The sequence below is a fragment of the Pristiophorus japonicus genome, chromosome 3, assembly GCF_044704955.1.
Source record: "Pristiophorus japonicus isolate sPriJap1 chromosome 3, sPriJap1.hap1, whole genome shotgun sequence".
Classification (NCBI taxonomy): Eukaryota; Metazoa; Chordata; class Chondrichthyes; family Pristiophoridae; genus Pristiophorus; species Pristiophorus japonicus.
Genome location: NC_091979.1, coordinates 83,368,295 through 83,382,167, shown reverse-complemented (window position 1 = coordinate 83,382,167; position 13,873 = coordinate 83,368,295). Strand labels below are relative to the sequence as shown.

The 13,873-nt window shown below is 47.6% G+C and overlaps 1 protein-coding gene across 1 annotated transcript in view; it reads left to right on the top strand.

The window, feature by feature from the left end:
• The first annotated feature begins 10,754 nt into the window (after positions 1-10,754).
• Positions 10,755-13,873, top strand: part of LOC139254073 (retinol dehydrogenase 7-like) — an 88,198-nt gene continuing 85,079 nt past the window's right edge. Inside the window, exon 1 of the mRNA XM_070873621.1 lies at positions 10,755-10,793. Within this exon, the coding sequence (XP_070729722.1) occupies positions 10,755-10,793 (39 nt within the window). The remainder of the gene's footprint in view (positions 10,794-13,873) is intronic.

The window sequence follows — 13,873 nt, the reverse complement described above, 5'->3', positions numbered from 1 at the left end:
GGATGGGAACCAATGCAGGGAGACAGAGGGAGACAAAAAGGAGGCAAAAGCAAAAGACAGAAAGGAGATGAGGAAAAGTGGAGGGCAGAGAAACACAAGGCAAAGAACAAAAAGGGCCACTGTACAGCAAAATTCTAAAAGGACAAAGGGTGTTAAAAAAACAAGCCTGAAGGCTTTGTGTCTTAATGCAAGGAGTATCCGCAATAAAGTGGATGAATTAACTGTGCAAATAGATGTTAACAAATATGATGTGATTGGGATTACGGAGACGTGGCTCCAGGATGATCAGGGCTGGGAACTCAACATCCAGGGGTATTCAACATTCAGGAAGGATAGAATAAAAGGAAAAGGAGGTGGTGTAGCATTGCTGGTTAAAGAGATTAATGCAATAGTTAGGAAAGACATTAGCTTGGATGATGTGGAATCTATATGGGTAGAGCTGCAGAACACCAAAGGGCAAAAAATGTTAGTGGGAGTTGTGTACAGACCTGCAAACAGTAGTAGTGATGTTGGGGAGGGCATCAAACAGGAAATTAGGGGTGCATGCAATAAAGGTGCAGCAGTTATAATGGGTGACTTTAATATGCACATAGATTGGACTAGCCAAACTGGAAGCAATACGGTGGAAGAGGATTTCCTGGAGTGCATAAGAGATGGTTTTCCAGACCAATATGTCGAGGAACCAACTAGGGGGGAGGCCATCTTAGACTGGGTGTTGTGTAATGAGAGAGGATTAATTAGCAATCTCATTGTGCGAGGCCCCTTGGGGAAGAGTGACCATAATATGGTGGAATTCTGCATTAGGATGGAGAATGAAACAGTTAATTCAGAGACCATGGTCCAGAGCTTAAAGAAGGGTAACTTTGAAGGTATGAGGTGTGAATTGGCTAGGATAGATTGGCGAATGATACTTAAGGGGTTGACTGTGGATGGGCAATGGCAGACATTTCAAGACCGCATGGATGAACTACAACAATTGTACATTCCTGTCTGGCGTAAAAATAAAAAAGGGAAGGTGGCTCAACCGTGGCTATGTAGAGAAATCAGGGATAGTATTAAAGCCAAGGAAGTGGCATACAAATTGACCGGAAATAGCAGCGAACCCGGGGACTGGGGGAAATTTAGAACTCAGCAGAGGAGGACAAAGGGTTTGATTAGGGCAGGGAAAATGGAGTACGAGAAGAAGCTTGCAGGGAACATTAAGGCGGATTGCAAAAGTTTCTATAGGTATGTAAAGAGAAAAAGGTTAGTAAAGACAAACGTAGGTCCCCTGCAGTCAGAATCAGGGGAAGTCATAACGGGGAACAAAGAAATGGCAGACCAATTCAACAAGTACTTTGGTTCGGTATTCACGAAGGAGGACACTAACAACCTTCCGGATATAAAAGGGGTCAGAGGGTCTAGTAAGGAGGAGGAACTGAGGGATATCTTTATTAGTCAGGAAATTGTGTAGGGGAAATTGATGGGATTGAAGGCCGATATATCCCCAGGGCCTGAAGGCCGATAAATCCCCAGTGCCTGATGGACTGCATCCCAGAGTACTTAAGCAGGTGGCCTTGGAAATAGCGGATGCATTGACAGTCATTTTCCAACATTCCATTGACTCTGGATCAGTTCCTATCGAGTGGAGGGTAGCCAATGTAACCCCACTTTTTAAAAAAGGAGGGAGAGAAAACAGGGAATTATAGACCGGTCAGCCTGACCTCAGTAGTGGGTAAAATGATGGAATCAATTATTAAGGATGGCATAGCAGCGCCTTTGGAAAATGGTGACATGATAGGTCCAAGTCAGCATGGATTTGTGAAAGGGAAATCATGCTTGACAAATCTTCTGGAATTTTTTGAGAATGTTTCCAGTAAAGTGGACAAAGGAGAGCCAGTTGATGTGGTATATTTGGACTTTCAGAAGGCTTTCGACAAGGTAGAAACATAGAAAGAAACATAGAAAATAGGTGCAGGAGTAGGCCATTCGGCCCTTCTAGCATGCACCGCCATTCAATGAGTTCATGGCTGAACATGCAACTTCAGTACCCCATTCCTGCTTTCTCACCATACCCCTTGATTCCCCTAGTAGTAAGGACTTCATGTAACTCCTTTTTGAATATATTTAGTGAATTGGCCTCAACAACTTTCTGTGGTAGAGAATTCCACAGGTTCACCACTCTCTGGGTGAAGAAATTCCTCCTCATCTCGGTCCTAAATGGCTTCCCCCTTATCCTTAGACTGTGTCCCCTGGTTCTGGACTTCCCCAACATTGGGAACATTCTTCCTGCATCTAACCTGTCTAACCCCGTCAGAATTTTAAACGTTTCTATGAGGTCCCCTCTCATTCTTCTGAACTCCAGTGAATACAAGCCCAGTTGATCCAGTCTTTCTTGATAGGTCAGTCCCGCCATCCCAGGAATCAGTCTGGTGAACCTTCGCTGCACTCCCTCAATAGCAAGAATGTCCTTCTTCAGGTTAGGAGACCAAAACTGTACACAATACTCCAGGTGTGGCCTCACCAAGGCCCTGTACAATTGTAGCAACACCTCCCTGCCCTTGTACTCAAATCCCCTCACTATGAAGGCCAACATGCCATTTGCTTTCTTAACTGCCTGCTGTACCTGCATGCCAACCTTCAATGACTGATGTACCATGACACCCAGGTCTCTTTGCACCTCCCCTTTTCCTAATCTGTCACCATTCAGATAATAGTCTGTCTCTCTGTTTTTACCACCAAAGTGGATAACCTCACATTTATCCACATTATACTTCATCTGCCATGCATTTGCCCACTCACCTAACCTATCCAAGTCGCTCTGCAGCCTCATAGAATCCTCCTTGCAGCTCACACTGCCACCCAACTTAGTGTCATCCGCAAATTTGGAGATACTACATTTAATCTCCTCGTCTAAATCATTAATGTACAGTGTAAACAGCTGGGGCCCCAGCACAGAACCTTGCGGTACCCCAATAGTCACTGCCTGCCATTCTGAAAAGTCCCCATTTACTCCTACTCTTTGCTTCCTGTCTGACAACCAGTTCTCAATCCACGTCAGCACACTACCCCCAATCCCATGTGCTTTAACTTTGCACATTAATCTCTTGTGTGGGACCTTGTCGAAAGCCTTCTGAAAGTCCAAATATACCACATCAACTGGTTCTCCCTTGTCCACTCTACTGGAAACATCCTCAAAAAATTCCAGAAGATTTGTCAAGCATGATTTCCCTTTCACAAATCCATGCTGACTTGGACCTATCATATTACCTCTTTCCAAATGCACTGCTATGACATCCTTAATAATTGATTCCATCATTTTACCCACTACCGATGTCAGGCTGACCGGTCTGTAATTCCCTGTTTTCTCTCTCCCTCCTTTTTTAAAAAGTGGCGTTACATTGGTTACCCTCCACTCCATAGGAACTGATCCAGAGTCAATGGAATGTTGGAAAATGACTGTCAATGCATCCACTATTTCCAAGGCCACCTCCTTAAGTACTCTGGGATGCAGTCCATCAGGCCCTGGGGATTTATCGGCCTTCAATCCCATCAATTTCCCCAACACAATTTCCCTACTAATAAGGATTTCCCTCAGTTCCTCCTCCTTACTAGACCCTCCGACCCCTTTTATATCCGGAAGGTTGTTTGTGTCCTCCTCAGTGAATACCGAACCAAAGTACTTGTTCAATTGGTCCGCCATTTCTTTGTTCCCCGTTATGACTTTCCCTGATTCTGACTGCAAGGGACCTACGTTTGTCTTTACAAACCTTTTTCTCTTTACATATCTATAGAAACTTTTGCAATCCGTCTTAATGTTCCCTGCAAGTTTCTTCTCGTACTCCATTTTCCCTGCCCTAATCAAACCCTTTGTCCTCCTCTGCTGAGTTCTAAATTTCTCCCAGTCCCCGGGTTCGCTGCTATTTCTGGCCAATTTGTATGCCACTTCCTTGGCTTTAATGCTATCCCTGATTTCCCTTGATAGCCACGGTTGAGCCACCTTCCCTTTTTTATTTTTACGACAGACAGGAATGTACAATTGTTGTAGTTCATCCATGCAGTCTCTCAATGTCTGCCATTGCCCATCCACAGTCAACCCCTTCAGTATCATTCGCCAATCTATCCTAGCCAATTCACGCCTCATACCTTCAAAGTTACCCTTCTTTAAGTTCTGGACCATGGTCTCTGAATTAACTATTTCATTCTCCATCCTAATGCAGAATTCCACCATATTATGGTCACTCTTCCCCAAGGGGCCGCGCACAACGAGATTGCTAATTAATCCTCTCTCATTACACAACACCCAGTCTAAGATAGCCTCCCCGCTAGTTGGTTCCTCGACATATTGGTCTAAAAAACCATCCCTTATGCACTCCAGGAAATCCTCCTCTACCGTATTGCTTCCAGTTTGGTTAACCCAATCTATGTGCATATTAAAGTCACCCATTATAACTGCTGCACCTTTATTGCACGCACCCCTAATTTCATGTTTGATGCCCTCCCCAACATCACTACTACTGTTTGGAGGTCTGTACACAACTCCCACTAACGTTTTTTGTCCTTTGGTATTCTGCAGCTCTACCCATATAGATTCCACATCATCCAAGCTAATGTCCTTCCGAACTATTGCCTTAATTTGCTCCTTAACCAGCAATGCTACCCCACCTCCTTTTCCTTTTATTCTATCTTTCCTGAATGTTGAATACCCCTGGATGTTGAGTTCCCAGCCCTGATCATCCTGGAGCCACGTCTCCGTAATCCCAATCACATCATATTTGTTAACATCTATTTGCACAGTTAATTCATCCACTTTATTGCGGATACTCCTTGCATTAAGACACAAAGCCTTCAGGCTTGTTCTTTTAACACCCTTTGTCCTTTTAGAATTTTGCTGTACAGTGGCCCTTTTTGTTCTTTGCCTTGTGTTTCTCTGCCCTCCACTTTTCCTCATCTCCTTTCTGTCTTTTGCTTTTGCCTCCTTTTTGTCTCCCTCTGTCTCCCTGCATTGGTTCCCATCCCCCTGCCATATCAGTTTAAATCCTCCCCAACAGCACTAGCAAACACTCCCCCCAGGACATTGGTTCCGGTCCTGCCCAGGTGCAGACCGTCCCACACAAGAGATTAATGTGCAAAGTTAAAGCACATGGGATTGGGGGTAGTGTTCTGACGTGGATTGAGAACTGGTTGTCAGACAGGAAGCAAAGAGTAGGAGTAAATGGGTACTTTTCAGAATGGCAGGCAGTGACTAGTGGGGTACCGCAAGGTTCTGTGCTGGGGCCCCAGCTGTTTACATTGTACATTAATGATTTAGACGAGGGGATTAAAGGTAGTATCTCCAAATTTGCGGATGACACTAAGTTGGGTGGCAGTGTGAGCTGTGAGGAGGATGCTATGAGGCTGCAGAGTGACTTGGATAGGTTCGGTGAGTGGGAAAATGCATGGCAGATGAAGTATAATGTGGATAAATGTGAGGTTATCCACTTTGGTGGCAAAAACAGAGAGACAGACTATTATCTGAATGGTGACAGATTTGGAAAAGGGGAGGTGCAACGAGATCTGGGTGTCATGGTCATTGAAGGTTGGCATGCAGGTACAGCAGGCGGTTAACAAAGCAAATGGCATGTTGGCCTTCATAGCGAGGGGATTTGAGTACAGGGGCAGGGAGGTGTTGCTACAGTTGTACAGGGCCTTGGTGAGGCCACACCTGGAGTATTGTGTACAGTTTTGGTCTCCTAACTTGAGGAAGGACATTCTTACTGTTGAGGGAGTGCAGCGAAGATTTACTAGACTGATTCCCGGGATGGTGGGACTGACCTATCAAGAAAGACTGGATCAACTGGGCTTGTATTCACTAGAGTTCAGAAGAATGAGAGGGGACCTCATAGAAACGTTTAAAATTCTGACGGGTTTAGACAGGTTAGGTGCAGGAAGAATGTTCCCAATGTTGAGGAAGTCCAGAACCAGGGGTCACAGTCTAAGGATAAGGGATAAGCCATTTAGGACCGAGATGAGGAGAAACTTCTTCACCCAGAGAGTGGTGAACCTGTGGAATTCTCTACCACAGAAAATAGTTGAGGCCAATTCACTAAATATATTCAAAAGGGAGTTCGATGAAGTCCTTACTTCTCGGGGGATCAAGGGGTATGGCGAGAAAGCAGGAAGGATGTACTGAAGTTTCATGTTCAGCCATGAACTCATTGAATGGCGGTGCAGGCTAGAAGGGCTGAATGGCCTACTCCTGCACCTATTTTCTAAGAACATGATCCGTCTTCCGAGTTCCCTCTCTCTCCTCCGATCACACCGGTGGCTCTACTCTTCCCACTCCCTCTCCACTCCACTCCACCTGTGTCTCTGACCCCCAAGCGCCTCTCCTCCAGTCTCTCTCTTTCTCTCCCCCGTCTCTCTCTCTCCCCCAGCCTCTCCCTCTCCCAGCCTCTCTCTCTCCCCCAGCCTCTCCCGCTCTCTCCCCCAGCCTCTCCCGCTCTCTCTCCCCAAGCCTCTCCCGCTCTCTCCCCAAGCCTCTCCCGCTCTCTCTCCCCCCCCAGCCTCTCCCGCTCTCTCTCCCCCAGCCTCTCCCGCTCTCTCTCCCCCAGCCTCTCCCGCTCTCTCCCTCTCAGCCTCTCCCTCTCTCTCTCCCCCAGCCTCTCCCTCTCTCCCCTCCCCAGCCAATCTCTCTCTCTCTCTCTCCCCCCCCTGCCTTTCTCTCTTCGCCCCCCCCAGCCTCTCTCTCTCTCCCTCTCCCCCCCTGCCTCTCCCTCTCCCCCCAGCGCCTCTCCCTCTCCCTCTCCCGCAAGAGCCTCTCCCTCTCTCTCCCCCCAAGCGCCTCTCCCTCTCTCTCCCCACAAGCGCCTCTCCCTCTCTCTCCCCCCCAAGCGCCTCTCCCTCTCTCTCCCCCAAGCGCCTCTCCCCCACGCGCCTCTCTACCCCAAGTACCTCTCCCTCTCCCCCAAGCGCCTCTCCCTCTCTCTCTCCCCCAAGCGCCTCTCCCTCTCTCTCTCCCCCAAGCCAATCTCAATCTCTCTCTCCCCCAAGCCAATCTCAATCTCTCTCTTCCCCCAAGCCAATCTCTCTCTTCCCCCAAGCCAATCTCTCTCTCCCCCAAGCCAATCTCTCTCTCCCCCGTGATATATTCACAGAGCACAGCACACACAGCTCCTAACATGGCAAGCAGCTCTCTCAGAAGCCTCTGGAAATCTGCCTGGTTCTGTTTATTATTTACCCTGCACTTGTAGTACACAATATGTCCACATCCACAGTGTGGAGCTACAAACATTACAAGCTTTCAGATATTACACTTCTCTCTCTTTAATGAAGAAGTTATTATAACAAACATCATACATAACTCATGTTTATACATAACACAGGATATAAACTTATTTTTCCCATATTTACAAATTTAACTTTACCACTTGTTTTCTGTTTCGAAGAGGATACCTTCGCTCTCGAACAGAACCTTCCAAACATGGTGTTGATTTCACACTCATTCGAGGCTCATCCTGAGGAACATTTTCCTCCATGGAATTTCCTTGATTTTCATTTGAATTCACTAACTTCAGGCTCTTTGTTTTCCTGACTCGGACTCAGACTTTCATTCTGATTCTCTCCTGGATTTGTTTCCAGTACATTGGATTTAAGATTTGCTACTGGTGTATCAAAACTATCTGATGAATCAGAAATAATTGAATCATTCCCACCTTCAACTCCTTCCATGTATGTAGGTAAAATATGATCAATATGAACAAACCTAACCTGTCCATTATCAAACATCTTTACCAAATATGTGCAAGGACCACATATCTTCACCACTCTTCCGGGTAACCACTTTAACCATTTATGGTGATGGTTCTTCACTCTCACCTTCTGATTTAATTTCACACTTCTCTCTTTTACTCTACCTTTATCATGATTCTCTTTCTGTCTTAATTGTGTCTCTTCTACGGACTGTGCCAAATTTGGTTTTAACGAGAATCTGGTTCATGGCTGTCGTTTGAGAAACAATGCTGCTGGTGTTCTACCTGTAGTTGTATGAGGAGTATTTCGATATGTAATCAAAAAAATAGCCAATTTGTGATCCAATGACAACTGTCATTTCCTTGAATTTGGATCTAACATTTGTTTTATGAGGGCATGTTTTACAATTTGTACAGTGTGCTCTGCTGCACCATTCGAAGCAGGATGGTATGGTGGAACTTTGGTATGTTTCACACCATTTTTGCTCATGAATTGTGCAAATTCTTCTGAATGAAATTGTGGTCCATTATCCGAAACAATTTCTTCAGGGAGGCCAAATGAAGAAAATAATTTTCGCAAAATGTCCAATGTTTTACTTGTTGTTACTTTCCACATTGGAAACAGCTCAACCCACTTCGAATGGCTATCAATCACAATGAACAATTGTTGTCCTTCTAACTCAGCAAAATCAATATGTAGCCTTTGCCACACCCTGGGAGGCCATTTCCATGGCTGTAATGGTACTGGTGGTGGTTGCTTGCTTACCGATTGACATGTCATACACTGACTCACGATGTACTCTATATCTTTATCAAGACCTGGCCACCATAAATAACTGCGTGCAAAACTCTTGGTCAAGCACATTCCCAGGTGCTGGTCATGGAGGTCTCCAATAATTTGGACCTCAATTTATTTAGTATAACCACTCTTGCACCCCACGTGATACAATCTTTATCGACTGATAATTCATTCCTACGAATGAAGAATGGCTGTGTATCTTTGTCTGTTACCTGGTTTGGCCATCCATTTGGAATATACTCATACACCTTTGACATCACTGGGTCACATTTGGTTGCTCTACCAATCTCTTCAGCTGTGACTGGAAGTTCATCAATGTATGAAAAATAAAACACTTCTTCCCTATCGGGTGTAACTTGTGATGGGGAAGGCAATCTAGACATTGTATCAGCATTACTGTGATCAGCTGATCGTCTGTATTCACTATCATATGTATATGCTGACAAAATCAAAGCCCATCTCTGCATTCGGGCTGTAGCTAATGTTGGAACTGGGGACTTTAGATGGAGGATTGCTGTTAGGGGCTCATGGTCTGTAACGATGGTAAACTTATGACCATACAAGTATTTGTGAAACTTCTTGACGCCAAAAATTAATGCCAAAGCTTCCCTTTCAATTTGCGCATAGTTACTCTCACTGGCACTGAGAGTGCGTGAAGCAAAAGCAATTGGTCTTTCCTCCCCACTACGTGATACATGAGAGATCACTGCCCCAACTCCATACGGAGAGGCATCACATGCTAGCTTAATCTCCTTAGCTATGTCATAGTGAACTAACATGGTACTCTCTATCAATTTGCTTTTACACTCCTTGAATGCTGTATCGCATTCTTTTGACCACTTCCAATGGACCTGTTTTTTCAAAAGTTCATTCAGTGGATGTAATACGGAAGCCAAATTTGGTAGGAACTTCCCATAATAGTTCAAAAGACCCAAGAATGAACGAAGTTCAATGACATTCCTGGGAGTGGGTGCATTTCTAATTGCATCCAATTTTTCCATGGTTGGATGTAAACCATCTTTGTCTACTCTGTACCCTAAGTACTCCACTGAGTTTTTAAATAACTCACACTTACAAGCAGACACTCGTACTCTGTGCTTCTCTAGTCGTTTGAGGACTTCATTCAATATGTTATTATAAATTTGCCTATTTGGTGCTGAAATTAGTATGTCATCCAAATAACATACTATCCCTTCAATACCTTGCAAAATCTGGTTCATCACCCCTTGGAATATGGCAGGGGCGGAAGACACTCCAAACAGTAGCCTATTAAATTGATATAGGTCTAGATGAGTATTTATAGTCAAACATGACTTGGACTCATCTAGTTCAAGCTGTAAGTAGGCATTCGTAAGATCCAGTTTTGAGAAGATCTGACTACCTGTCAGTGTTGTGAACAAATCTCCTATATTTGGCAATGTATTGGGGACATTACCCTCTAGAACCTGGTTTACGGTTACTTTATAATCACCACACAATCTTACCTTACCATCAGACCTAGGTACAACAACAATGGGTGTAGCCCAATTACATCGATCTATCTTACAAATAATGTTCTCAGTCTCTAGTCTTTTTAGTTCTTGCTCAACTTTCTCCTTGAGTGCATATGGTACGGAACGTGGCTTGTAGTAAGCCAATCTAGCATCCTTATGTACCCTGACACTCATATTGAAGCCTTGGATCGGACTGCCCATTTCACAGAACACCTTCGGATAATTCTTGATAATCTCATCTGTTGATGAAAATCTCACTTCCACACAGAAAATCTTACTCCAATCCAGCTTCAGTGAGCTCAACCGATTTCTTACTAGTAAGGCAGACTTGTCTCCTTTCACTACTATTGGAGGCAAGTTCTGAAATTGACCTTTATATTTCACCGGTACGGTGATACAACCTACCACAGGAATTTTCTCTCCTGAGTAGCCTCGCAGCTCTATCTTGGATTTCTCCAGTTGGAAATCACGCAATTTTTCGAGGTACAGTGACTCCGGTACTGCACTCATGGATGCACCCGTGTCAATTTCCATTGGTATCTAGAATCCCGCAACAACTATGTGGATTTTGATGCTTTCTGAATTGCTATCCGTTAACCTCGTGCTCCTGATGACGTGTAACTCTAACATCTCCTCGTACTGTTGTTGTTCTTCCATGCTATGTAATCTCTTGGGATTTCCACTCATAGCTTTGAACGCTGGACTTATCGCTTTGAAAGCTTGTTTACCCTTCAGTCGGCATGCCTTCGCAAGATGCCCAATCTTTCTGCAGAAGAAACACTCTGCCTTCACGTATGGATAACTTTGAACAATGTGTTGTCCCAGGCACCTATAGCACCACTTCGACGCTCTGTTAGAATTTCCAGTTTCTGAGACTTTGGGTCCTCACCATCTTTTACTTTGAACCTGCAAATGATTTACCTCAGTTGACCGACGAAATAATCATTATTTAATTCTCGGGAATATTGTTCGGCCATGCCCATTGACCTTGCTGTCTGACAAGCAATCTCAAAAATCAAGTCATCCATCATCAATAACTTCCTTCTGATTGCATCAATTTTCACCCCACAAACAAAACGATCCCGTAATGCTCGGTTTTGAAAGTTTCCAAAATGACAGTGCATCGATAGCTTTTTTAATGCTACGATGTAATCACTGATACAGGCATCAGTCTTTTGATTCCAAATCCCGAAATGATAGCTTTCAGCAATTTCTAACGGTTTGGGGTTATAGTGCTGCTCCAGCTTCATTAAAATCTCTTTAAGCGTTGTGTCCTTTGGCTCGTCAGGCACAAGCAGATTTACAAGAGTGTCATATAATTCCGGACCTGCCTCCGATAAGATCGCTCTCTTACGTTCCAACACAACCAGGTTCTGGACTGCATTGTCTGGAACTTCGATTATGTTATTTGCAGTGAAATACATTTCTAGCCGATCCACATATGCGTTAAAATGTTCCCGGTCGTGTCTATATTCCCCCAAATGTCCGATTACACCTGCCATTTTAATCTCTAGCTGTTCACACCGTGTACTGTATTTTACCTTGGATTTTGTAGCTTTTTTCCAAAGACAGAAACTTCCAGTTGGCTGAATCCTTCACCAACAAAATTTAAGCTTTAAATCATCCGAAAAATCCCATCTCGCTGCCAAATGTGATATATTCACAGAGCACAGCACACACAGCTCCAAACAGGCAGGCAGCTCTCTCGGAAGCCTCCGGAAATCTGCCTGGTTCTGTTTATTATTAACCCTGCACTTGCAGGACATAGTACGTCCACATCCAGTGTGAAACTACAAACATTACAAGCTTACAGATAATACACCCCCAGCCTCTCTCTCTCTATCCCAGTCTCTCTCTATCCCAGTCTCTCTCTATCCCAGTCTCTCTCTCTCTCCCCCCCCCCCAGCCTCTCTCCACCCGCCCCCCAGTCTCTCTCTCTCTCCCCCCCCAGCCTCTCTCTCTCTCTCTCTCTCTCTCTCTTCCCCCCCACCCCCCAGCCTCTCTCTCTCTCTCTCTCTCTCTTCCCCCCCCAGCCTCTCTCTCTCTCTCTCTCTCCCTCCCCCCCCCCCAGCCTCTCTCTCTCTCCCCCCCGACCCCAGCCTCTCTCCCTCTCTCTCTCTCCCCCCCCACCCCAGCCTCTCTCTCTCTCTCTCTCCCCCCCAACCCAGCCTCTCTCTCTCTCTCTCCTCCCCGACCCCAGCCTCTCTCTCTCTCTCTCTCTCTCTCTCCCCCCCCACCCCAGCCTCTCTCTCTCTCTCTCTTCCCCCCCACCCCAGCCTCTCTCTCTCTCTCTCTCTCCCCCCCCCCCAGTCTCTCTCTCTCTTCCCGCCCCCCCCAGCCTCTCTCTCTCTCTCTCTCTCTTCCCCCCCAGTCTCTCTCTCTCTCTCTCTCTCTCTCCCCCCCAGCCTCTCTATCTCTCTCTCTCTCTCTCCCCCCCCAGTCTCTCTCATCTCTCTCTCTCTCTCTCTCTCTTCCCCCCCCCCAAGCCTCTCTCTCTCTCTCTCTCTCTCTCTCTCTCTTCCCCCCCCCAGCCTCTCTCTCTCTCTCTCTTCCCCCCCAAGCCTCTCTCTCTCTCTCTCTCCCCCCCCCAGCCTCTCTCTCTCTCTCTCTCTCCCCCCCCCAGCCTCTCTCTCTCTCCCCCTCCCCCAGCCTCTCTCTCTCCCCCCCCAGCCTCTCTCTTCCCCCCCCCAGCCTCTCTCTCTCTCTCTCTCTCTTCCCCCCCCCAGCCTCTCTCTCTCTCTCTCTCTCTCCCCCCCCCCAGCCTCTCTCTCTCTCCCCCACGACCCCAGCCTCTCTCGCTCTCTCTCTCACCCCCCACCCCAGCCTCTCTCTCTCTCTCTCTCTTCCCCCCCCACTCCAGCCTCTCTCTCTCTCTCTCTCTCTCTCTCTCCGCCCCCCCCAGCCTCTCTCTCTCTCTCTCTCTTCCCCCCCAGTCTCTCTCTCTCTCTCTCTCTCCCCCCCAGCCTCTCTCATCTCTCTCTCTCTCTCTCTTCCCCCCCCAAAGCCTCTCTCTCTCTCACTCTCTCTCTCTTCTCCCCCCCCCAGCCTCTCTCTCTCTCTCTCTCCCCCCCCAAGCCTCCCTCTCTCCACCCCCCCAGCCTCTCTCTCTCTCTCTCTCTCTCTCCCCCCCCCAGCCTCTCTCTCTCTCTCCCCCCCAGCCTCTCTCTTCCCCCCCCCAGCCTCTCTCTCCCCCCCCCAGCCTCTCTCTCCTCCCCCCCAGCCGCCTCTCTCTCTCTCCCCCCCCGCCTCTCCCCCCCCCCCCCCCAGCCTCTCTCTCTCCACCCCCGCCTCTCTCTCTCTCCCCCCCTCTCTCTCTCTCCCCCCCCGCCTCTCTCTTTCTTCCCTCCCCCGCATCTCTCTCTCTCTCTCTCTCTCCACCCCCCCCGCCTCTCTCCCCCACACCCCGCCTCTCTCTCTCTCCCCCACCCCCCCGCCTCTCTCTCTCTCTTCTCCCCCGCCTCTCTCTCTCCCCCCCGCCTCTCTCTCTCTCTCTCTCTCTCTCTCTCCCCCACGCCTCTCTCTCTCTCTCTCCCCACGCCTCTCTCTCTCTCTCTCTCTCTTTCTCCTCCCCCTCTCCTCCCCCCCCGCCTCTCTCTCTCCCCCCCCCAGCGCCTCTCTCTCTCCCCACCCCCCCCCAGCCTCTCTCTCTCTCTCACTCCCCCCCAGCCTCTCTCTCTCTCTCTCTCCCCCCCCCACCAGCCTCTCTCTCTCTTCCCGCCCCCCCAGCCTCTCTCTCTCTCTCTCCCCCCCCACCCCAGCCTCTCTCTCTCTCTCTCTTCCCCCCCACCCCAGCCTCTCTCTCTCTCTCTCTCCCCCCCCCCCAGCCTCTCTCTCTCTTCCCGCCCCCCCCAGCCTCTCTCTCTCTCTCTCTC